This window comes from Hetaerina americana, unplaced genomic scaffold (assembly GCF_022747635.1).
Source record: "Hetaerina americana unplaced genomic scaffold, ioHetAmer1.1.p SCAF_8, whole genome shotgun sequence".
NCBI lineage: Eukaryota > Metazoa > Arthropoda > Insecta > Odonata > Calopterygidae > Hetaerina > Hetaerina americana.
In genome coordinates this window covers 64983032-65008742 of record NW_027287427.1, presented here as the reverse complement: position 1 = coordinate 65008742, position 25711 = coordinate 64983032, and the positions used below count along the sequence as shown (strand labels likewise).

The 25711-nt window shown below is 34.7% G+C and overlaps 1 protein-coding gene across 2 annotated transcripts; it reads left to right on the top strand.

The window, feature by feature from the left end:
* Positions 1-463: 463 nt before the first annotated feature.
* Positions 464-19850, top strand: LOC139697549 (ER degradation-enhancing alpha-mannosidase-like protein 2). 2 transcript variants are annotated; one of them, XM_071596299.1, is made up of 9 exons: positions 464-572; positions 670-966; positions 2663-2906; positions 5254-5584; positions 8398-8489; positions 11479-11643; positions 13379-13568; positions 15744-16018; positions 18660-19850. In XM_071596299.1, the coding sequence occupies exons 2-9, from the start codon at positions 686-688 to the stop codon at positions 19353-19355; spliced, it is 2274 nt and encodes a 757-aa protein (XP_071452400.1). In that variant the 5' UTR covers positions 464-572; positions 670-685; the 3' UTR covers positions 19356-19850. The 2 variants fall into 2 exon arrangements, with proteins under 2 accessions (XP_071452400.1, XP_071452401.1); XM_071596300.1 differs by lacking the exons at positions 464-572; positions 670-966 and adding an exon at positions 2391-2412.
* Positions 19851-25711: the final 5861 nt, after the last annotated feature.

The following is a 25711-nucleotide window of genomic DNA, read 5'->3' as shown; positions in this document are numbered from 1 at the left end:
TGCAATGATGATTGTTAAGTGAATGTCGTGGCAACAGGTATACTGCCACTTAATTCTTTTATTAAAAAACTGCTTTCTAGGTTAAAGGTTGCAAGGTAAGCTCTTGATACTTCTATGACTGGCATATCGTGTATTTTCACACCCTGCCTTCCATCCTGCTAAAAAAACAAGTTTCCAAGAAAAATTGATTTTCTTTCAACTCGGCGCCCATTATATTTTTGTTCTGTATCTACCATACTCACAATTGCTACACTACCAGGACTTAAAAATTTACATCAAGTAGCTCTTTTGAAAAAATATTCAGGCGAAAAAAATGTGAATTTAATTGAAAAGATCCAGTCCAAAAATGCGGTCAAGAAGTTTAACCACCTTCACATTTTGCGCGGCCACATGATTGGTGGGTCGTATGGAATGTGTGAAATCGCCGATAGGACTTCTTATGTTTTCGACGAAATGTTTCTGCTTAAGTTGTGTTTTTGTGTTTACGTGGCTTTTTTAATAATAAATGTTATTTCAGTGAATCTTGTTACTGGATTAAGATATTACAGCACCAAAGATTTAGAGGGATTAAGGTATGGAACTTTTTGGTCGTTTTAAATCGCTAATGATACTATCTTTATCAATCAAGTTTACAGGGTAACTTAAGCTGTTTCTGTCTTATTGTTCCAGAGAGGAAGTTCGGTCTATGTTTCAGCATGCATATGATAGCTATTTAAAATATGCTTATCCTTATGATGAGTTACGTCCTATAAGTTGTGACGGAATTGATACTTGGGGTAGCTATTCTCTCACTTTAATCGATGCCCTTGACACTCTTGCTGTCATGGGCAATTATAGTGAGTTTCAAAGAGTTGCCGAGATAGTAGCAAACAATGCAAACTTTGATGCCAACATCAATGTGTCGGTGTTCGAAACGAATATAAGAATCATAGGAGGGCTCCTCAGCGCCCATTTGCTATCCTACAGGTGAGTTGCTTATGCTAACAAATCTTGCAATAGTACCGAGTATACGGGTGAATATAATCTACTCGTGGTTTATTTGTTGTTATGCATCATTTTGTTATGATCCTAAGGAAAGCAATGGAACCGTAAATATTTCTAAAATTGGTTCATGAAATAATTTATTTGGAATCATTTTCCAAAAAACGTATTTGTGTGCTTCCTAAATGATAAACAAACATTTTCGCTACAAACTTTTACCATATGAATTAGCAGTAGAGCCTCTGTCGGCTGCCATTGAATTAAACTTGGATATCCTTTTGAGATTATCAGTCACCTACACAAGACTGGGGCTTGTAAGGATTTAGTAAGTTTTCATTCTGTTGTGTCGTTGAAAGCTCTATTGTTATTAATTTGGAATCTATTTAAACCTCTTGAAAGTATAAAATGAGTGTCAAGTAATTTTCTGCCCATACGTATTGAACTTCTGAGTTTCAAATTTTGCATTGGATTTCTTATTAATATTTGGAGGTTTCTACTTCAGAAAAAGCTTTGCAACAGCAGCGATATGAGGATTTATGATCTAAGTAAACAAGTTGTGTTTGAGTTGTTAAAGAAAAGAATCTTTACTAGCAACCGTGTACAGTATATGTTTGATATAGTGCTCCCCCTGTGAAGAAGCCTCACTCCTTGCGGAAGTAAAGATTTTATGACTTAGGTTTTCATAGTGGTTCATAGCTTGATGCTGCAGGCCTGTCATTGCTCTGTCGCATTATTTGTCACAAGAACTAATTTAATAGAAATAACTTAAATGTGAAGATAACCCATGGAATGGGAATGAAACTGCTGTCATGAGGAGACAGCTTATGTGGTGGATTACCGAAAGCCCTACAGCATGTATAACTTGTATTTAGATTCAGAGTAGTTAAAGTAAAATCTCTGGGAGTGGCCATGAGTGTTCAAAAGGAGAGGATATTGTGAGATGATAGGTGTGGACGGATGTGCTATTGAATAAAGTGAACCATGCATTTCACTGGATAGTCCACATATTGGACCATGAATAATATGAATGCTTCTATGTATCACAAGAGAAACGTAAATAAACAAAACAGCAATGAAAAGCACTGCTAACTACAGTATTTTAATGGCTACCTAACTAATTTTAAATAGGGCTATGCTACAGTTGAACAACAAGTCTAAACTGTCATATTTACTCAGTATTTATAATAGAGATATTATTTTTTGTCATATTCATAATGACCTGAAATTAGATATAGACTCATTCAAGACCTTGTCATCTTATTCAAAATTGTGATTCATTTATTTATATATTCTAATATATGGTTTTATTTCAGTTGTGTGTGCCTTCTCATAATACTAGATCTTTCACCAATTTTTGTTGATTATTTCCATCAAATTATATTTTTAACTTGCCTACATTTTGTTTGCATCAGTTTGGTAATATATTCAAATGTAAATTCTATTGATAATTTTAATCCTCTTTGAAGCAAATTTTAAAAAAATCAGTACTAAAGGATAACAGCTGATAAAAGCATTTGAATCGTCTTTGATTAGTCTGAAACTTTTGTTTTATATAGCTTTGTAAGGGGGCTCATACATATTGTTGTATGAATAAAAAGTGGTGGTTGTTCCGGTAATGAGTTTCTGTCTTCCATACTTTTTTGTGTTTGAATGAAAAGTCCACTTCTCCCTCTCTTCCCAGGGCTGGGGTCAATGTGGAACCTGGTTGGCCTTGCAACGGTCCTCTTCTTCGATTGGCTGAAGATGTAGCACGCCGCCTCTTAGCAGCTTTTGATACCGCGACTGGTATGCCATATGGCACAGTAAACTTGCGATATGGTGTTCCTCCAGGAGAAACCTCAGTCACTTGTACTGCGGGTATTGGGACATTCATTGTTGAATTTGGTACTCTCTCACGACTTACTGGTGACCCTCTGTATGAAGAGGTAAGAAATTTTTTTACAGAATGGGAAATCCACAACCATAGCAGCCAGTACCTTAGATCCAATGCTCCAGTTTATTATATGCTTGTTCAATTTGCACTTCAATCTGTTTGGCACACATGTGGAAACATTTGATTGTTCACGTAATTGTTCCGAGACATCTTGTAAATATTCTAATGCATATCATAATCATATTTTAAAAATTCCAATATTTACCAAATTATCTTCATTCAAATTCAGCTTTTTTCATGTTTGGACATGATTGCTCCTTATTAGTAGTTAGTTCATAAAAAAAGATTGAATTGAGAGTTCTTCTTAAATAGGATTTTTTCAGCCATGATATAGCTTCAGTGGTATTTAATATTCTGTAAAGGGAAATCAGTATCTACAAATTGTTGTATGAAATGAATGCTTTAATGTTGAATCATTTCATTTGAGTTACTGTCCTTAAGGGATATGTTAAATATTCATTCAAAATTCATACAGAGAAAACTTCCTATCCACAATATATTATATCAATGTGAAGTTGAAATTAGCCTTTTTAGAAAAATTCCAAAGAAACTGCGGGAGATGCCGCAACAGTAACTTTTAACGGAGTCATCCGCTAATGTGCATTTCAATGCAACAATTTCAGAGCGTAAAAATCATTCGCCTTGACTGGGACTCGAACCCAGATCCCTCAATATCCGGTCGAGTGCTTTAGCCACTTAAGCTACCGAGGCGTCCTCTTAAACTCTGAAATTTTGGGGCTTTTAAAGGAACTAGATGTTATGACGAAATACCGTACATACAATGTCACATGCATTCGTAGTCGTGCGCGAGGCGCCACTGTCCACGAGGTTAAAGCCAACTTTAAACACTTATGGTGTTTTCCCTTTGACAAATTCCAAAGAAACTGCGGGAGATGCCGCAACAGTAACTTTTAACGGAGTCATCCGCTAATGTGCATTTCAATGCAACAATTTCAGAGCGTAAAAATCATTCGCCTTGACTGGGACTCGAACCCAGATCCCTCAATATCCGGTCGAGTGCTTTAGCCACTTAAGCTACCGAGGCGTCCTCTTAAACTCTGAAATTTTGGGGCTTTTAAAGGAACTAGATGTTATGACGAAATACCGTACATACAATGTCACATGCATTCGTAGTCGTGCGCGAGGCGCCACTGTCCACGAGGTTAAAGCCAACTTTAAACACTTATGGTGTTTTCCCTTTGACAAATTCCAAAGAAACTGCGGGAGATGCCGCAACAGTAACTTTTAACGGAGTCATCCGCTAATGTGCATTTCAATGCAACAATTTCAGAGCGTAAAAATCATTCGCCTTGACTGGGACTCGAACCCAGATCCCTCAATATCCGGTCGAGTGCTTTAGCCACTTAAGCTACCGAGGCGTCCTCTTAAACTCTGAAATTTTGGGGCTTTTAAAGGAACTAGATGTTATGACGAAATACCGTACATACAATGTCACATGCATTCGTAGTCGTGCGCGAGGCGCCACTGTCCACGAGGTTAAAGCCAACTTTAAACACTTATGGTGTTTTCCCTTTGACAAATTCCAAAGAAACTGCGGGAGATGCCGCAACAGTAACTTTTAACGGAGTCATCCGCTAATGTGCATTTCAATGCAACAATTTCAGAGCGTAAAAATCATTCGCCTTGACTGGGACTCGAACCCAGATCCCTCAATATCCGGTCCGAAGGCCTTTTTAGCTCAATAATGCATAAAATTACTAAATATGTATGTTTCGTGTGTATTTATGCCCTGAATGGAAGATGGTGCAAAGAATACCTGGAGACAAGTATATTGGACAGATTAAGGAGGAAGTAAAATGAGAAAGCTGTCAGGGGTGAGGGAAATAACATTGAATAAGGAAGAATGAAGGGCTGCAGTATAAACCAATCTAGGATTAAAATACTGGATAATGTATGTTTTGATAGGTCATTAGAGGACCTTACTTTATTTTAATACTTAAAAATAATATAATTTTTAACACGAAAAGCAAAGTACAAATTAACAGAATAAATGTTGATGCACTTTTTGCAATTACAGTAAAAAAAATCCCTCACCAACTGCAGAAGTTACATTTTTGAGAAGTACCTGAAGTTATCTAGGACCATGGTCCCATATGTGTCGATTATTAGGTAGAGAGGTTGCAATAATGTGTATATTGGGATTCGATTAAATGAATCGCATATGTATAAATAGAATACATGACTAATTTAAGCATTAGCAACATGTGAGCCATTGCAAATTTGTCATTCAAAACACTGGCAGGCAAAAAAAATGCAATGTGCAGCTGAAATTTTATGACTTGTCGTTAATATATGGGCACAATTATGTCATTTGGCAGGTAGCACTGAAGGCCATGAATGCCCTTCGCCACCACCGCTCTTCCATTGGTCTCCTGGGAAACCACATTGATGTCCAGAGTGGAAGGTGGACAGCACTTGATGCTGGTATTGGTGCTGGTGTGGATTCGTACTATGAATACTTGGCCAAAGGAGCTGTGTTGCTCCACCGACCAGAGCTAGCCGCCACTTTTGCAGAAAGTAGAAAGGCTATCTTTAGGTATCTCCGCCAAAATGACTGGCACTTTTGGGTCTCCATGACCAGAGGTGAAGTGGCTCTTCCAATTTTCCAAAGCCTTGAGGCTTTCTGGCCTGGTACTCTCAGTCTTGTGGGTTAGTACATTGCTTTAGTGTATTCTTCTCTCTACAATACGTTTGCTTTCAAGCTTCTTGCTGTGTATTCACAATAGCAATCATTGCCAATAGGTTATCTCAATTTATTAAAAAAATATTTCTCCTTCTGATCAGGGTAATTCACTACTTTTTCAAAAAAAGGAAATGCAATTACAAGGTTCCACAGATATTTTATTTTTCTCAGCCAGTTTCGTTAGGTGTTGTCATCATCAGGCTGGATTGAATATTGAAGTATATTAGAATTAGAAAGAAAATTATTATCAAAAGATTAAATATTTGAAGTGCACACTTAAATTTGATGCATAATTTCCTTTTTTTTTACTAAGACCAGTGAGATAAGTTCAATTTACACAATGATAGATCCATGTTTGTAGTTATAAGTGAGGATGAGGATTTCTCCCATTTTTTATGTTATCCAGGTAATCCATCAAATTAGTTGTGTCCTGTTTGTTTACCTGATCCCCAAAAGCCCTGAATACTTAAACAAAACAGACACATCTTTGGTGTGCATTTTCTTGCTAATCTAAAATTTATCACATATTGTTTAGAAACCAGCCAACTGTTAATAATGCCCTTAGCTTAGTTATATTGGATAATGTGTGTTTTCAGCCTGTTCTGCGGTGAAGTTAGTCAAGTTGAAAATACTAAAGTTTGCCTTTCTTTAAACTTTGGGCAAAATATTGGCAATATCAATGAATATCTTGTATTACCTCGTAAACAGAGATATTTTGAACTTTACTGATAGCCATTTAACTATATAATTAATAAACACTTTTTTCAGAATGAGCATTAAAAGCCTTATATTTTTGATGAAATAAAGAAGCCAAATCAAAATAAAATAATCTAAAATCCAACCTAGGATATATGCTGTTAATTTCAATGATCACTTCTCCTGGTATTGCATAGAATATTACTCATTGAATCAATCAATGAATCAACTAAATACTTGTTTATTCATTTAATGTATGAGATTTCCTGAGTAATGAACATTGATTATTCACTATATTTGCAATGATTGGCAAGCTGGCTAGCTGATTGGAATGGTCTAATTGATAGCTAATTGATATGGTTAATTGTTAACCAAAGGGAGCATTCAAAATTAGACAAAACCATTTTTAATGGTCAACCAGTTGTTTGGAGTTTAACAGGATCTACCAATCACCCATGTTGACATGGTTATTTTGCACACACTAGTTTTCACAAGCTCTCCAGTCAACATGACAAAGAGCTCATTTTTTTCTCAAAAGGCAGTAAGTAGGAATCCTATTATTAAATGGTTTAAGTATTCACCATTAACATTAGCTAAGTCTAGTTCGCCACCTTAATTTGCCAGAAGAACCATTCTGCATATTTTATGGTAACCAAGAACTTCCATCTCCAATGATTAGAAAGAAATACACTTAACTCCCTCCTTTGAACTGTGAAAGCATGGAAGCAATACCACCTTTGCAGTAATAGTCACTAATAGCTAATTATTTGTTACCAAGATCTTCATGACTTCTTGAAATTATTTAAATTTTATAATTACAAATATGTGAGGCATAATGGATTCACCAATGGTATTTTTATCTGCACAGAGTTCTCTAAGTACCAATCTCTTTACACTTAAGTTCATAAAATCTTTGATAGTGATATTTTCAAAGATAACATCACAGGAAACTAATAACTTGTCTCTACTCTCAAGTAATTTTGTCAAAGAAACTGTGCACAAAATAAAATCTATTCTTTTTTATGTCAGCTTGCCAATAAGTGTTGCTTCATGTTTTTCTCTTTATCCTGTCTTTTAAAAGTTTGCAACTTTGCTGTTATGTTGCCGGTAATTGTTTTATTTGGAATATTCAAGCTTACGTCATTTCCTATGAACTACCATGTCTTGAAGAAAGGAATTTGTCTATAAAATGCCATTTGCATGTTTTAGGTTTCCAAAATGCCAAGATCATTGTACATTATGACTATCATCATAGTAAATTATCCTATGCAGTACCAGAGCATTTTACATGCATTGTATAATTGTTGATGATGCTCAATATTGTTTATCTCTCCTACCATCTCAGTAAAGGATGGCAAAATTAAAATGTTTGCTGCTTATTGTGACTCACAGCTTTTGCACATTTTGTAAAAGTAAATCATTTTAATATATTTTATGTTAATTTCATGGGCCTTATCTGTAGTATCACTACTATTTTCATAATACTCTTGCTTTATTTTTGTTGCATACTAGCAAATATGCTGAAATGTTAGTTTAAAATATGTAACTAAATATATTTATAGAGTGTAGTGAAGAATTTATGCAAGGAGAAAATCTGATGCTGTTGTAATGTATGCACATAATTTCAATTTATTATATACCTCTCCTGCAACACTTTTCAGTCACAAATTTGGGTAATGTTATTTTGCAAAGCATATACACCATTCAGCTATGGTTTTACTTTCATAAGTTTAATCTTTCAGTAACTCAAAATTACCACATTATCAAATGATTTGGGTTCATAATGATCAAATACTTAAAATAGTGCCTTCAACATTAAAGTGGTATATGCTACAAAATATCTTTCAATAGTAGATTATTTTCCAAATGATGGCTCATCGTGACAAGATAATTCTTCTGAGAGAAATTCAAGAGTTATTTGGCTAAAAACTTGAATTGGCAACCCTAATTTGAATTTTTAGTTCATCAATTGTGATGCCTATTTGTTTAGTTGTATCTCCTTACAAACTTTAAATGGAGTATGCTGAGGGTACAAAATTTTCTGCACCAACTTTTGAAGCTTCTCATCTTAACCTTTCAACAGGTGACATTGATAAAGCCATGAAATCTCTTCACAATTACCACAGAGTCTGGAAACAGTATGGCTTCACTCCAGAATTTTATAACATTCCTCAGGTTAGTCATCAGAAGTTACTCTAATTTAAATATGTTGCATACAAATCATTTTTATAACTCAAGAAATAATTCTATGTCAACCACTGTAGTTGATTCGATAAATAATGTTGAAGTTGCCTGCAGTAATGGATGAATGTTGGAAAACTATTATGTTGAAAACTGTCTTTTCAGAATATTTCCCTCCCTCTTTAGCCTAATAATACATTTTCATAGGCAAGGCACCTCTTTTAAACAACCTCTAGACATTACCATAAAAACTGCATGAATTTAGATGCATTAATCCTGTACCACGTAAATTATATCTACTGGGAATTATGAGAATTAAGTGGATTCCAATCCTACAGATATTAATGGTTTAGCGAACACCATCTTGTTTTAACTAGAAGTAATTATTCATAAGTTACTGGGATCAACTCACATGGACATAGTGTATCAATTCATATCAACTACAGCAAAAGATACACGAAAAAAGGTTAGGTTTGACAAGGAAGAATGTCATCTTTCACCGGGACAATGATTGCCTGCACAGAAGTGTCATTGCCATGGCAAAAATGGGTGAACTTAGGTACAAATTGTTGCCACACCCACCTTTTTTCATCTGATTTGGCTCCATCAGAATTCTATCTCTTCCCCATGCTTACAATTTTTCTCATTGGACAGAGATTCTCTTTGAACAAGAACTAACAGACAAAGTAGACAGGTACTGTATTTTATATTTGCCTGTATTTTGCAGGCCTGAAGGCATCTAATTTTCGAGATGAGATCAAGGGATTGGAATATCACTGCACCAAGTGCATTAGTGAATAGGGAGACTGCATTGAAAAATAAAAAAGTTTCATTGAGTTAAGTCGTCAAAACTGCTATTTGTGAAAACATCTCCTGTGAGGCCATTCTTCAGACAATGTTTTTCCATATTTTGGCAAACTGTTTAGTCTCTAAGGCCCCTAACATTTCAGTACTCATTGAGATTGAATGACTAAAGTAAACGTCTATCAGATGTTTTGAATTGAGACTTTAAATCAAACAAAATATGATAGCCAATGCAGCTGGATAGAAATAAAGACATGTTTCTTTTATATATTTCCTTATTTATGTTTCAATATTCGTATTTACCTTGATATTCCTAGGATCAGATATCAAACAACGTCTTTACTTGTTTCAGGGCATAAAAAAGCTCTTTGTGTGTAATATATGCCAACTGTGTGAAATACCTGCTCACTTCCATCTAATTACAACATAATGAGAAGCCATCAAGTTCATTTCCATGGTCTGTGCAGTGCCTATTCATCACAGTATAGTAAAAAGCTGATGAAATGATAAAATCCATACAAAAATAGGGGGAGAGGAGGTAGGGGGGATGAGAAAATATCATCTTGAGTTACATAGATGAAGGTATCGGACCAAATGAATGCCAAAAAACATTGCATGATTAATTCACACTCTCCAGTCACCAAAGTCATTGATTATCTTATGGCATGGGGTAATTTGAGTGTTATTAACCTGTAATTAAAAAAAAACTCACTCCAATCAAGCTGCATTATAGCTTTGAATTATTCAAGTTTATGCTTCAAGTTAAATATCATTTTTTAACATTGTGGCAATTTATAGGGAAACAAGAACAATGTAAAATATTCAATATTTTGAACAAATCAAATTCTGCTATATTAGGCACATGACTTCAATTTTGAAAATTGGAAGTGTTTATTCCTAAGCAATTGTAGGAATTCCAAGCTTAAAGTTGGATGGCTTGGAGGTAGAAAGCATAGAGCTCAATTTTAAAGCATTCGTTAAAGTCTGGTAATAACATTTACCATTTCACAAGCATTATAGATAAGAAAATGATGTGTAATTGCTTAGAGCACTTTTTTTCTTGTAGAGATTGGTTGCATTTGTTCCCAAAAGATTCTATTCTCTTATTTCAATTGAGTTAAAGGTTTTTAATTTAGGATAATTTTTTTGCATGCATTATTTCTATACGGCATCTATATAGTATGCAGTTCCATGTACACACACTTATGATGACAGCAGTAGATGTCTCAATTCCTACCTTTTCTTTTAGACAAAATAGTTTCAACAGCTTCATGAACATTCTTCTGTCCTGTTTCAAAAAATATTTTTAGTTGGAGGTATTACTGTAAAACAATATTTTCTTCATGTAGTATTTATTTTTACATAGCATCACTGTATTGACTGACTGAGTGTATGTAGTGATTGCAAAGGTCAACCCACAGTATTGCTGCTGTGTTTCATGAAAACAATACATTGGTACACAGGTGTTTAGTGTCAGTGGTGCATGTTTGCCAAATTCTTGGTGTCTTTTGAAGGGGCTTCCATGTATACCCTACGTGGGCATTGTACACAGCTTTACCTTATATAATCCCCATATGAGAAACTTTAATGACAACTTTGAAGGTTCATTTCAAAATTAAGCATGAAAGTGATGTTTTATCAGGCTAGTGGTGCTATATAGGAATGGTAACCATTCCAGGAAATTTGTAAATTTAAATATTTGTCATTGGGAAGCAGGTTCTCCCCACAATAGTTGTGCTTTGTCCAAAAATATATATTTTTTATGCCAATCTATTAGCTCTGTGTTGTCAAGTTTTGTGAATGTTAGTTAGTTTAATGATTATGGAATTCCATTGGAAAATAATGGATTTCATCCATTGAGAAAATTAATTTCATCTCATACAATGTATGCACATCTGAGTTAAATTCGCTAATAACTGTCCACTTTTGTAAGTTTTACACTATTTGTTTCAGTGTCAATGAACATTTATAGTTAAAAGTCTCAAGTCCGAATTAAATCTCTCTCTTAAAAGTAAACTAAGAATTACACTTACGTGTGTGTTTTAATTTTCTTCTGTATTACTTGTGTTACCTTAATTGAATATCTTCCTACTGCAGTTCTATGTTTAGATTGTTGATAGTTTGATTAAATTTATAATATGGATCAAATCAAGTCAAATTGTCTATCCTTTCCATTTAGGGTGAACCAGGAACCAACAGGGAAGGATACCCTCTCAGGCCGGAGTTAGTGGAATCAACTATGTACCTGTACCGGGTCACCAAAGATCCATATCTCTTAGAAGTTGGTGCGGACATTCTTTCAAGTATTCAGCACAGCTCACGTACACCATGTGGATATGCGACTGCAAGTTTCAGTGATAAGTTTTGATTTACAGCGATGTAAAATGTAATTTTGTACTAATAATGTAATGCACCAACTACTTTGTGCTGGTTTAGGTATTCCCTTAGATGTAAATTTTGAATTTGAATCAAGGGAATGCCTTTTTTTGCAGCAAATATATAAAGCTTATCAGCTTACTCAATTATTGTAATGTTTAATATTAATTCATGCATAAATGGGTAGTAATTTATTTAGTTTGGAAGTTATGGTTTTCTTAATTACATGTCTTGGAAATGATTTGGAAACCCATAAATCCAATTTCTTCCATCTCCAACGGCTTCAATTAGCAGAAATACTCTGTCAGATTAGTGTTCATGGAATGATGAACACAATGTATTTTTCCACTGTTCTTTATTTTAGTGCTACTAGTTTTTCTGAGTTTACATGAAGCCATAATGGGTTTCAGGTAAAACTGTTGCTGTATGTTATCTTATTTTAGTTGGGATTGAAAATTATGTAGCCTTCCAGTGTCATTCAACTAATTTAGTGGAAATCCTCTATTTTGGCCTCAGCAAACTTGTTTTTGTGTGACCAAACCTATTTCACAAATTGCAGTTGGGTCCCTGAAAATTAAGATGCCAATGACTATCTTCAGTGCACCGGTTTTTGGCACATTTGATGATGGATTTTGGCACATTGATGATTTGAAGTAAGATTTGTGTATACCACCTTATAATAACAGCTTATCTTCAACTTTTTTCTGAAGATCTGTTCCTCAGAATAATCATTCCTGTATCAATTGATCATCCCTGTGAAAATATTGTCTGGATATGAGGTTTGAGATCATTAACAGTAAAATTTAATTCAACCTGAAGAATTAAAATCACTTGGTACACTTCTGCTCTTTATTTATTCTACCGACCACTGTTTCGACTCAGTTCCACTTTAACTTGTTGTTGAAACCATGGTTGGGAGAATAAATTGTGTGGAAGTGTAACAAGTGATCTTAATTACTTATCACAAGCATAGAATGCTTATTCCAATTGATGGTTTCTTAAATTGAATTCACTTAAATTTCTTATTTTTAACAGAGTTAAGGTAAACATTAAAATGCTGAGTACACTTAAGTTGAGCAAGGATTAACTTTTAATTTTATGCTCTTTCATATAACAAATGTATTTTTAACTCCGCAAATAAATTTAAACAATTTGTCCTATTCTCAAAGAAAAAATGAATCATTTTAGAACCTGACAGAAATTTACTTTTCTTAAAATTTGGCGGAAGGCCTTTGTTGAAGTTGATGGCTTTGAACTCTCCCTCTTTTGACCTTGCATTGATAAAACTTGAATTAATACCTTTGGGGAATCTTTTGTCTGACAAGTTAACTATTGACATGTCAAATTTTACATTAAATTTTCTTTGAAAATACATTCTTTGCAGTGAAATACCGACAAATAAATAAATTAAACTTGAAAAATTAACTTTTTATCTCGACATATTAATGTATAATACAATACTTGTACTTAAGCCTGTTGAATACTGTGTGTAGAATCATTCTTAAATGAGCAGATTAGATGAGAGTTCAAATAGATTGTTGTTTACAGTCTGTTAGCACAGTGTATTGAGGCCAGGGTAGTAGAAAGGTGGTCAGCGCCACTGTTGCCTTGCCAGTAACTTGTAGCAATCCTGCATTAGTTCCTTTGGTCAGCTTGTAGAATTCCAAATTCTGTATTTTTAATAATTTTAAAATTAATTTCAGATAAAGGATGTGAAGAATCATTGCAAAGAGGACAGAATGGAATCCTTCTTCTTGGCAGAGACGACAAAGTATTTATATCTTTTGTTTGATCCAGGGAACTTCTTACATGACACTGGGTCTAGTGGCACTGTAATAAGCACCCCTTGGGGTCAATGCATTGTCCAAGCTGGAGGATATGTGTTCAATACAGGTAATTGCACAGTGCTTTGGTTATTTTTTTTATGATGGTCTTTGAATCAAATTCCCAGTATTTAAAATGCTATGCATTTTGAAGCTAGAGGAGGAATTTTTGGCCATTTTAGTTCAACATATTTGACCACTTGGTTTTCTGAATTCTGACAGGTTTTGTTCCTAGGAAACCATCCTTAATTCTTGAAAGTTTCTTCTGTATGCCCTAAGTATTTCAGAATCTAGTTTTTCCCAAGAAATAAAAATTTTTAGGATAGTGGAAGTTTTTCTTAAACAACTAATGCTGATTAATGTGCAACACAGAACTTATTATAATTTAAAAGAGTGAAAGCACAAAGGTTTTGACATTGAAGATAACCATACATCCACATCATACCCTGCAAGCTGCCACAAGGGGGTGTGGTGTGGGGGGTAAAGTCAAGCGAAGTCAATACACATGTCGTACTAATAGCATATGCAATTTAAATAACATGCACAATTGTTCCTAATTACAGTATTGTCAATCTTCAAAAGTTCAGATATTTTTGAGGATAGCCGAATAACATTTTCTATTGCCATCTCTATACGTATTTCTCTGGTATTCCCACAGTGCATATCAGGAAAGTGATGTTTTACAAGTTCACAAAAAAAAGAAATTTCATATTGCATAACTGAAAGATGGCTGAAGTTCAAGTACTCACAATTAAATTATAAACACACCCAAATTGTTATAAAAGAAGCAATTTTTTTAAACTTCTAAATAAAGAAAATGTTGTTCCTTTTTTTGTGATTTAAAAAGTATAAAATGAAGTGCCCATTCTTCCACCACTCAACAAACATGATTGTGTGCCAAATACTTATTATTTAAATGACAGCATAGGGAATTTGAATTGTTTTGTAGATAGTGCTCGACACACAGATTGACTCACCACTCACATATCATTAATTTTTTCAAGATCAAATTGAGTCAGTTTGAGTTTTTAAGTCTCCGTTGGTTATCAAGTCCCATTTGGTGTTCAAGTTATCATCAGGGACTTCTCTAATGAGGTGTATGAACAATAAGTGTCTCAAAGAAAATTATTCTGGCTTAGTATATTGTATTGCTATAGTTATTATTTGAACTAGATGGATAATTTGATGTTTTTTAATTCAATGTAAACTGTTGTGGATGTGTTTTTAACTTTTCATGACTCCTACTCACAAATAAGAGGGAATATTACAGTGGCACCTTCACTTTGTAAACATAATTCATTCTTATTTGTATATGTAAAAGTTCTCGTCTTAAAACTCAATTTTGTATTTTATCTTATGGGAAATCATTTAATCCATTCTCAGAAGTATAAATTGTGGAAAGAATACAAACATGCATTTGTATTTAAGTGTAACATATTTTATTGAAAAAAATCTTCAATGAATTTATGAAAATCAATTTTTTTATGACTAATTTTGCAGTTCAGTTTTTGATTAGTTGCCATTAGTAGCTTTTTTTCCTCTCTTAGGTATAAGAAAAGACAAAACTCCAAACGTATTAAGCGTCCATCACAATTAGATACTTACAAAGTAGCAATGATTGTTACGCAAGAAAAGTTTTAGCAGTGAACATGTATGTATATACATATGCTTAAGTACAGTAGTTGAAAAGCTATACTTGAAGTTTGCGTTAGGAAATGCATACAAGTGTACGGAACTGCATTACTTGAAGTGCATGCCTTTGAACAAATTTTATTAGGTGCATAATTGCTTGAATTCAGTAGTCTGTGGTATGCTACATTAGTTTGTATCTAGAAGCTTAAACGATATGAAAAAAGGGAATATCTGGAAAAGGTCATGTTGAACTGTTCATTTGTCAAGGTACTACTGAATGTATTTTATAGTATTGAGTTCATTTGATTGAATATGCTTACTAATTTGAGTTATCTGTAATAGTATAATTTCTAATCTATTTCCAAGTTTTTGTACTTAAGTGATGACAAAAAGTCTTTCTTCTTCACTTGGGGAGTGTTTGCTAAATGACTTGCTCAAATGTTTCTACACTACCAAATTTTTTCTTAAAAAATCAGAATGGAAGATTAGCAGAGGTGCTTCCTGGGGAAACATAAATTGTGTGTGCATTTTAGAGCTTTTGTACAATATCTCTAGCTTGCAAGGATCTTTTTTGTGTAGTTACACATTGTGTGTTCTGCTCTTCTTCCTGTAGAGGCCCATCCAATTGATCCAGGAGCTTTGCATTGCTGTAGTGGCACAAGGGAAGCAGCTGTCAGAGAGCAGCTTCAAGTACAGTTAGCTGAAGGCTTGGATCCTGGCCTCCCTAATCCATTCCAAGGAACCAAACTGATGGAGAGATCAGATAGCAAGAAAAGGAGGAGAAGGAAAAAGGCAAAAGCAAATAACAACAGCCAGAAGGACTCTGAGGAAAAGAAGCTGAATACCTCTGAAAAGAATGAGCATGTTGGAAAAGGAGATGCCACATTGGTAAGCCCTGGTTCACAATGGAAATGGAAACATTTTCATAAATTTTCAGCAAATTACCCCTTTTTATAAAATAAAACCATAAGCACAGTAATCAACTCGAAGGTTGGTTTAGTAGGTGATGAAAGAGTTCACCCAGTGCTAAGCCTGATGGCGTGTGAAATTCACAAATCAGGGTAGGGGGGCCAGTTCCTTTCCCTGTGCCGGTTATGGTTTCCCAGGAAGATCTGTTACCCGAAAAATCATATAGCTTGGGTGGAGCTGGAGATGCCCCGAGACTTTCCCGGGACCCTCCAGTCAGTTGTCCAACGCTCTACCCCTGGACTACTGCAACCCATAACCCTTTTTGTGTGAAGATAAATTTATTAGTTGCTCAAAACTGTTATAGGCTCGACCTTGTGGAATTCCTTCAGAATTTTTTGTCCTTGTGGTAGTCAAGCATGAGTTACTTCTATAATCACTCCTGTATAAAGCTGAATACCATTCACACCCACGTAAGATGCACATCTGGTTTTTGAGCTGAAAACATCTGAATTAGTAAAGATTGACTACTTTTTATTATGAAAGTAAGAGCATTTATTTCAACATCTGTTTTAATAACAGAATTTTCTGAAATAATTCTTATTAATCCCTTGATCAGGATCAAAAACGGCTGCCAAATAGCAGAATATTTGCTTTGGTCCGACTTATGGCTCATCACAGCCATTTCCGCCAATACTTACAGCATAACCAAATTGTCATCTATCATTTATGTACTCAGTTAGTTAGTGTTCTGTGATAGGATAACTGGCTGATTTTCTTCTAAAGGCTCTTCTGCCCTCTGTATATCAGAGAAGTGAAACTGTTCTTTCTTAAGCCTCTTTGAATACTTTTAGTTTTTCAATGCTAGTGTCTGGTGGCCTAGAATTTAAAGCAAACAAAAAAGTCCCCCCCCTTTCATTCTCATGCTGTTCTATAAGGTTCAGGAGGTGGAGGGGAGGTTGACATATCTACCCCAGGGACTTCTTAAAAGGATAAAGAGTAAAGTGAGGAACTTGATATTATGCAAGACACGCACTCTTTTTTGGTGGAGATATTTAGGAAGAAAGGCGTGCGTATTCCTCAGCTTTATATGTTATACAGGATGGAGCTGATTTAGCCTCCTCTTCCTCATCCTTACTCATGTCTGTTTTATTTGTAAAATGTATCTCTTTGATGTACAATATAACCCCTTAATTGCACTTTCCCCAGGAAGAATGTGTAAAATGCAGGAAAGTGTAAATTGTGGGAAAAGGAGAATTTTCACTGGTGAAAGTATCCTTTTTTTTGGCCTCATCTTTCAATTTTTAAGCAGAATAATATTTACATTCCCGAGTAATTGAGGAAAGGAGAACACATGAGATTCTGAGTTGTTTGACTAGTGCAAACAGTTGGCCAACTTCAAAATATTTTGAGGGAAATAAATGTTTTTTGATCCAATGTAGTTACAATGCAATGAAGCAAGTTTCGATACTTTTTATTATTCAGGAGCCCATCACTGTTAAATATGCTGCCTTTAGATAGCACAAATAATCCCAGTTGTCAGTCAACCAGTTCTTGTGTTTTTCACGCTTCAACATGCTTGGGTCAGAGTCATTTTTATTCCTCCAAATTTCAACTTATGGGCAGTCTGAATAGTCTCCCTCAGGTGCTCTTACAATGTGTAAATTACGCAACTAACTCCTAGTTGTACATTGTATTCATTCCACATGAATATTTTACTGGCACACAAATTATTTAGGACGTTACCCCGCCGACCCCGGTGGCGGCGGGGTAACGTCCTCGTCTGCCACTCCAAGGGTCACGGGTTCGATTCCCGCCTGGGTGAGTTTCCCTCCATCTAGGGCTTGGGTGTTTGTAAATGTGACCATTGTTATTGTTGTTAACAGTTCGATGTAAAGGCCAAAATGCGCTGTTTTCGGACTAATACTGAATTAAAAAAAAAAAAATATGAGTTTAAGTCAGTCACATTTCTGTCCCTGGGGACACTGTAGCTCTGCTAATTCTTCGCTAACACCATTAACATTACTGCTCTCTTTTGTCTTTTTTGAGTATATTGTTCAAAACAAAGTCAAAAAAGTCATTTAGAAAGGCTGATGTGCATGAGTAACTGTTTTATGATGTAAATTTTTTTAAATCATGCACATAGTGATGTAAATAGTGGGACAACTGAAAAGGAAATGTTGTTAATTGCAGGAAAATTTAAATTTTGATAATGCAGATATGGGGTTCAATTGTAATATGAATTTTTGATTTGCCTATCAGTTTTCAATAAAGAAAATGCATTCTTATGTAGCATATGTTGTACCCATCTCATGTCAGATGTATGTGCCAGGCTACCAAAAGCACTAGGCATGCGGAATTCTAAGAGCCAACGAGATATGATTTCAGACCACAAGATGTAGGAAATAAAAGGAGAGTTTTTATTCTACAATACTATATTGGCTCTTGAATTCCAACACTCATGTGTAATAGTATATTTTCCTATTTATATGGACAGTTCAGCTCTTGTCAGTTGAAAATTAAAGCTTTTTGTGCTAAAACTTATCTCTGGTGAAAAAAGTGACTCCTGCTTTGTATAATCTAATTTACATTTCAATGTAGTTCAATGTATCTTACATTTCAGGATGATGAAATAAGCACAAAGGCATCTTCCAGCATAGAAGCAGTGGAAAATAATCTTGAACGAGATGAAATTTCTTATACCAAATCTGATGATAAAGTCAACGGAGATGGTATTAAGAGATCAATTGAAGGATCTTCACCAGTAGTAGATGATGATTCATTGTCATGGCAACAGCAGAAGCAGACACTAACTGTTCCCAATGAAACTTCCATGGATTCTGAGGGGACAGAGATTGAAGACGAAATACCAGGAGACATGACAGGTGGTGCACGTCGCCGCATTAGAATACAGCCAGCAGAAGACAAGATTATTAAGAAGACTGAAGAAGAAGGACCAGTAGGTCTTGTCGTGCCATCTTCAGACACAAGCCCCAATTTCTCTGGGAAAATTGATGCAGAGAAACCAGTAGGTCCAATCAGGAAGGAAAGCCTTAGCCAGTCTGAGTGGGAAGTGATCCTTCAGCGAGGTGGAGGACCAAGACAACCCTCCACCTCAGCTCCAACTTTTATATCACCTAGTCACACCCACAATAAGTACGTCCAATTCGACCCTCAGAGACTTTTGGAAAGACTTCGATTAGATTCACGCTTTGAATTGAATGCAACATGGCTAAATGACTATTCCTATCTCACGTGCACTGCTCAACCGTTCATTCAGAGGATATCAGTGCATGGGGAGTTCTTTGAGATTTCTTAGTGACTGATGTGTGGTCTTCGTAAGTTATTTTACTCACTCATGCCATCAGTGTATGTTCAACATAAACCTTTCATCAGTGTTGTACCAGACACCCAAAGCCTTCTCGGGTGATGAAGGGCTCATTGCTGGATGCGATGAACGGTGGGGTTGTAACACAGAGAGATTCTGATGTGACACTACCTATCTATTACCCTTCAGTTTTGAAGGAAAGGATTTTAGTTTACCTGACATGCACATCATCAAGGTTTATTGTATGATTGTGTGTGCTTGACTGACTCAGGGGAGGCTTCCATTGTTGTGTTTTTCAGTCATACTCCTCCAATAGTTTATGAAAGTGTTCGGGTCTGTGATTTGATATGAAAGAAAGGGAAATAATATTTCGCTTAAATATACCATTGTTGGTACAGTGTTCTGTTTATTTTGTGATACCAAGTTTTCTGTGAAGAGTATATTAATACTATAACTATTTAATGTTATATATAAAATAATTTAAAAATAAAATGCCTTTTATGATCAGATTTCAAGTGTTTTAAAGTTATTTCATCTAATTCTTGAATAATTACACTTAAGTACTTCTCTAATATCCCTTGAACTCAGATGCTTTGGCTCCTTTGAAAACATATAAAGTAGACTGGTTAATATTTTGGATTCAGATCAACTGGTATTTCTAAAAAAAAAATTATTTGATCTCTGTATCGACAATATTCATTTCATCCTATCTAACTAAATAAGCTTTGTACTTTTTAAAGATGGGAAACATCCATAAATTAAGTAGATAATAGGGCATATGAGTCCTGCATGTTTATATAGAATATTAATCCTGGTATGATCCTTTATTTCCAAAGATATTGAATGTCATCCACAAAATTGTGTTTGAAAGTTTGGAATATTGTTTTAATTCATAACTGTGATGTTAATCTTTGAGTCAATTTGTTGAAAGCACCAATTCAGATGTTAAATAATTTTTAAAGGCCACGAATGCCACTCTGGAGCTAATGAATCTAATTATACTAAAACCATTATTTCTGAGGTTGTACCTATGAAATTTTTCCTCCTTGTTAAGGTACCACCATTAATTCCTTGCCCCTGCTCTTAGATGTAACTTAAACCTTTTCATCTGAAGATATCACAAACCCATTTCTCTCCCCCTTCTTTATATTTCCTCTATTCCAACAAATACGGAAGTATAAATTTCAGGTTGAAGAACCATAACCAAAACATATATCCTTTTCATAACATCGACCCTATATCCTTTGCCTTCAGTTACCTCGCTGTTTTTACTTTTACCTTTTCAATGGCAGCCATGGCTAACACCAACAGCTACAAGAATCTAACATTCCATCTCTCCTACTACCCATTTTGTACCCTCTGAAAGTAACCATACCCCACTAACCTCAATTTCTCTACATGCATGTACATCCCAATGACTCATTGAATTGAAACAGCATTGTCATTCAAAGTCATAATCCTTTCTCCTTCCATCTCTCCCATTATAATGTATTCCTTTGTCACTGTAATTGATGAAATCATTCCATTTATTCATAGACAGTAAAACTGCTAATGTTAATTGTAATATCCATCATAAAATGAAACCAATTCATTCCTCATGAGGAGACCTTCCATGTATACTTGGTCGTCATAGTTTTGGCCTCATAATCTAGGTTTCACCTCTAAATATCAAGTACTTTAGCATATCTAATTATTCCGGTCAATGAAGTGACAACATCAACTGCAGGAGCAGTGTGATTGGCATCAAAATCACCATTTTTAATTCATCTTTATGGCTATCACTAAACTTAAAACTTAAATATATCGTAATCAATCATCAAAGCAGAAAATAATTATTTTTTCTTGTATTCTACCATAAAAAATTTTATCTTAAGTTTTTGCTTCTGTATTTAGAAAAATGTATTCAACAATTTCTACTAGACCCTTTAATGGAAATGTGGTCGTACAATAAATGCCAAAGGGAACTCACTACAATCCTACTTTCTAAATGCTTAGCAGTGCATATCATTATTAGTCCACTCCCCAAGCGTACTCATTTTGACTACTGTGATAATATGGGCGTTGTAGATCTGTGCTTATCCGTACATATTTCACCTCATGTCTCCAACTGTATACAGTAACATATGGCCTTCTAGTTGCACTATCTCTCTTGTCACTTCAATCTGACTTCCTCTCTGGCACCACTTCTACTGCATATACAGGTACATGTACCTGCCTGTACATTTAAAATTCCAAAGAATATAAGTAAGTGTTCAAAATAATTTGCCAATAAAGTAACCTTATCATAACCATAGACCCATTCAATAGGCATTACTGTTGGTAACTTATAGGCCTTAATTACAAGTACCATGAAATATCAAAAAGAGTGCTGTATTACATACTCACTTTCACCACTCTGCATTACTTTCGTATTTCATACATGCCTTCATTTCAAAGGCAGTACACATGCTCAATACCGACGTTCACATTATTAATTTGTTAATATCCTTGCAAACAAAGTAAAATAATGTAATGCTGTCTATAATGTGCAGTAAAAAGGAATAATCTCTTTACTATATCTGGATATGGGCACTGATGGAGGGATGTAGATATCACATCTGGTATATGTAAATACCAGTGAAGAAGGTGTATTTGTCAGTACATTTATAGATAGCATGGCTTGTAGGGATGGGAGGAACATGTGTGGAAAACTTTCTTTTCCCTCAGTGACTCTCACTCATTATGAGTGATGTTGTGCACATATCATCATTGGGAATTGTGAGAAGAAAGGAAATGTAATTGATAAATATTAATGTATAGTAAGATGGCTAAACTCTTTTGCATAACCATGACCTCAACTGCTTCCCCCAGTATGATAACCAAACCCAAGAGAAGCTCTGTTCCCCTCAATTTCATCCATTTCAAACCATAAAAGATGCCGGCACAATTCAGCAAAGGCACTCAAAAAGAAATTTCTAAACTGCCACCACAAACTGTACCTTACAAATCATCAACATGGTCGGTTAAAGGTATCACAAAGTGTACGCATATCAATGTAGATGGAATATATAACAATACATCTTTTAAAAAAACCAAACGGATATTACTAAAAACCACCATTACTTTTTTATTTGGCATCACTACAAGTATTTTCTCATCATGAGAAGAGAAAATGTTATTTTAAGCATAGAGTGCAAAGCTACCACTGGGCATTGTTCGAGAAAAATGAATATGGACTTCAATTCCAGTATTTTTTATGAAAAGGCTCCGCCTTTTTAGTTTATATGCATGAAATGTCAAAATATGCTGTGCATTGGTGACACTTTGTTTTTTGTAGAATGAGGCCATGGAGTCAGTGGTTTGAGCATTCATCAGTATGAATTTGAAACAGCTGCTGAGTGTCTTTAAGTGAGTCTTGTACAAAAGTGTTTTCACTAAATGTTGAACATGTTACACAACATTGTACTCCTGTATTTCTGTGAGAATTGGATTCTTCATTTTTACATTTGAGCATATGATATGTTTGTCATATTAGTCTTAGTGCATTTTCATACTTCTGTGGCTTCCCTTTTTCAGGGTGCATTTGAAAACCATTCTTTAATGAATTATTGCCATGATTATCACAGCAAGCTTTTTTCTTTAGCAAAATGTGTGGTCATGGCTGTTGCAATCTAGCTCAAATAGTTCATGGCAGTAAAATCAAGTTTAATTTAGCTCCATAATATGAATTTTGAAGATATAGAGATAACGTTTTTGTTATCTATTGCATACCTTGCATACACTAGGAAGCTCTGTGAAATCTTATTTGCTCTCCTTTTAAAATATATGTGAGTGTAAATGACACCTTCAACCATCACATCCATCTACAAATGTAGCACTAATTGTATAGTCTCTGGTATACAAAATGTAAGCTAAAAGTTCACCTCTTTAAATTAAATTGAAAATGTTCCATTGGTTTCCTTTGGTTTGTATGGTTCCTGTCCTTAAACGCCCTAGTCCCCAGACATATTAACGGAGGTCACTAGGGCTCAAGGGATTCAATTGTTGCTAGAAAATATGACAGGAGAACATACCTTATTACACATGAAAACATCCATACTATAATCATTTAGTTAGCATAAATACATACTAGTGATGCATCAGTTCTACTTTCAGTTACGACGCCAATTTGGTTCTTATCTTCAGTTCTCAATTTCAATAGTTCCAGTGAATGGATAAATACCAATCTCTATACAGTCAAATGGTTAAGAAAAGCTTGATTATCTTCTGAAATTATCACCTAATTAGAAGTTATATGAGAATTCTTATACTGTCAAAGTATTTTATATAATTTTTTAGGTTTCATAATTAAAAGGTGATTGTACACAATTTAGAGTTATATAGTACATGTACTACAAATCATCATCATCTGTCATTATCTCATGAAATCCTTGAAAAGCAAAAGCGACAGTATTTGCACAAAGATGCAGAAGAAGACCAAATTAGTTAGACTAGACACTTAGAATATTGGGACAATTTTGAGGATAGGAAAATCAAAATCTATAAAGCAAGAGATGGAGAGGGGAATTATAGATATTTTAGGTCAATGTGAGGTGAGATGGAATAATAAGGGGAATTACTAGAGTGATAGCTATAGAGTAGTATACAGCAGAGGGAAAGAAAACTAGCTAGGGGTGGTTACAATATTAAATAAAAATGTAAGAGGAAGCATAGTGAACATAGATCAGGCAATTAATAATATTATTAGTAGAAGTAAAAGTAGGCCCAATGGACTTAGTCATTGTTCAGGTATACATGCCATCGAACAATCATAGGTAGGAAGAAGTCGATGAGGTATACGATCAGTTGGGAGGACTTAATCAGGTGTGTTCTTGCAGGGAAACATTTGATAATTACTATCAGCACAAGGACGAGGAAACCATGGATAAGGGACAAGATGATTAGAAAGGTAGACTAGAGAAGGAAATAGAAGAATGTAAACACTGAGTTAGGTAGAAGGATGTATGAAGAGTTCAATAATTAACTGAGATAGGGAGCAAAGAGAGCAAAAGAAGCATGGTGGATGATTCAGTTCTAGGATATGGAACATAACAAAGGAAGGGTGTATTTGGTATACTAAACAGGGAGGTCAAAACACTGTCAGGAAGTAAGAAGGGAAAATCTGTGACAAAAATCAAAGGTACGCCACGAAAAATATTAGCTCTACCAGATAAGATACAAGAGAGAAGGAGGAATATATAGAAGAACGTTATTGTAAAGATATTTGGTCAGCAAGATTAGACATGGGAAGAGAATATGACATAGATGAGGATGGCTTAGTTTTAGATGGCCATGCATACTTGATGGCAAGAAAGGGCCCTAAGGGATTTAAATCTAAAAAGGCCAATGGATAGTCAACATTCCTAAGGAACTACTTAAAAGGCTTGGGGAAAAGTGAGAGGAAGAGTTTTTATTGACTAAATTCAGTTTTCTCCTTTTGTCAAAAATATACCACATTTAAGGAATAAAATCAGATACATATATGTTATCCAGAAAATGTTTATCAAATATACCCTCTTAGGTATTCAAGTTAGTTGCGAATGAATTTGACTTTGCATATTTGATAAATATTTGAAACTGTCAAAGCCAGCCAAGTGTTACCATAAATGAGCGTGGAAAACTACAGTTTTTAAGCTAATTTGAAATAAATAAAAAATATAATGATTTTCAATAAATATGAGCAAATTTTATCAACTCACCATACCTACAATTGATTCTAACCTCACTAAGAGGACAAATAATCTTTTGTATACTGAGGAGTTATTAGCTCTTAGAAATGATTCACTTAATTAGTACCACTCTTAAAAAACCAGTGGGAGCCTGAATGACAAAGAGGCTAACATGAAATATAGCATATATTATTATTATTCAATTAGGTGTGAAGAAAATAAAACATAAAAGGATATTATTTTCAATTGAGAAATTAAACAAAAGGCAGCATGGAGAGTAATCAATGAAGAAGTTGGTAATGGTAATGCAAAATAAAATCTTCCTTTTACCCCAGATACTGCAAACAATTTTTTCTTAAAAGCTATTAAAGGCAATACCTTCTTTGAAAAAATTGATGCTGCCAATAATGGCAATATGCTGCAAAATATTTCCACAAATAATTTAAATTTTAAATGGAATTTTGTCACCTCAATGGATATTATATTGGCTGTAAATACTTTTTATAACTTAGATATAAAGGATATCTATGGTTCTGTCCCAACAGTTCTAAAATATTCCAAATCAGTACCTGTCCATAAGAAAGGCAATAAAGACAATTTAGCCAACTATCGCCCCATTTCCATTGTCCCTGTTTTTGGTAAAATCTGTTTTCTGAATCA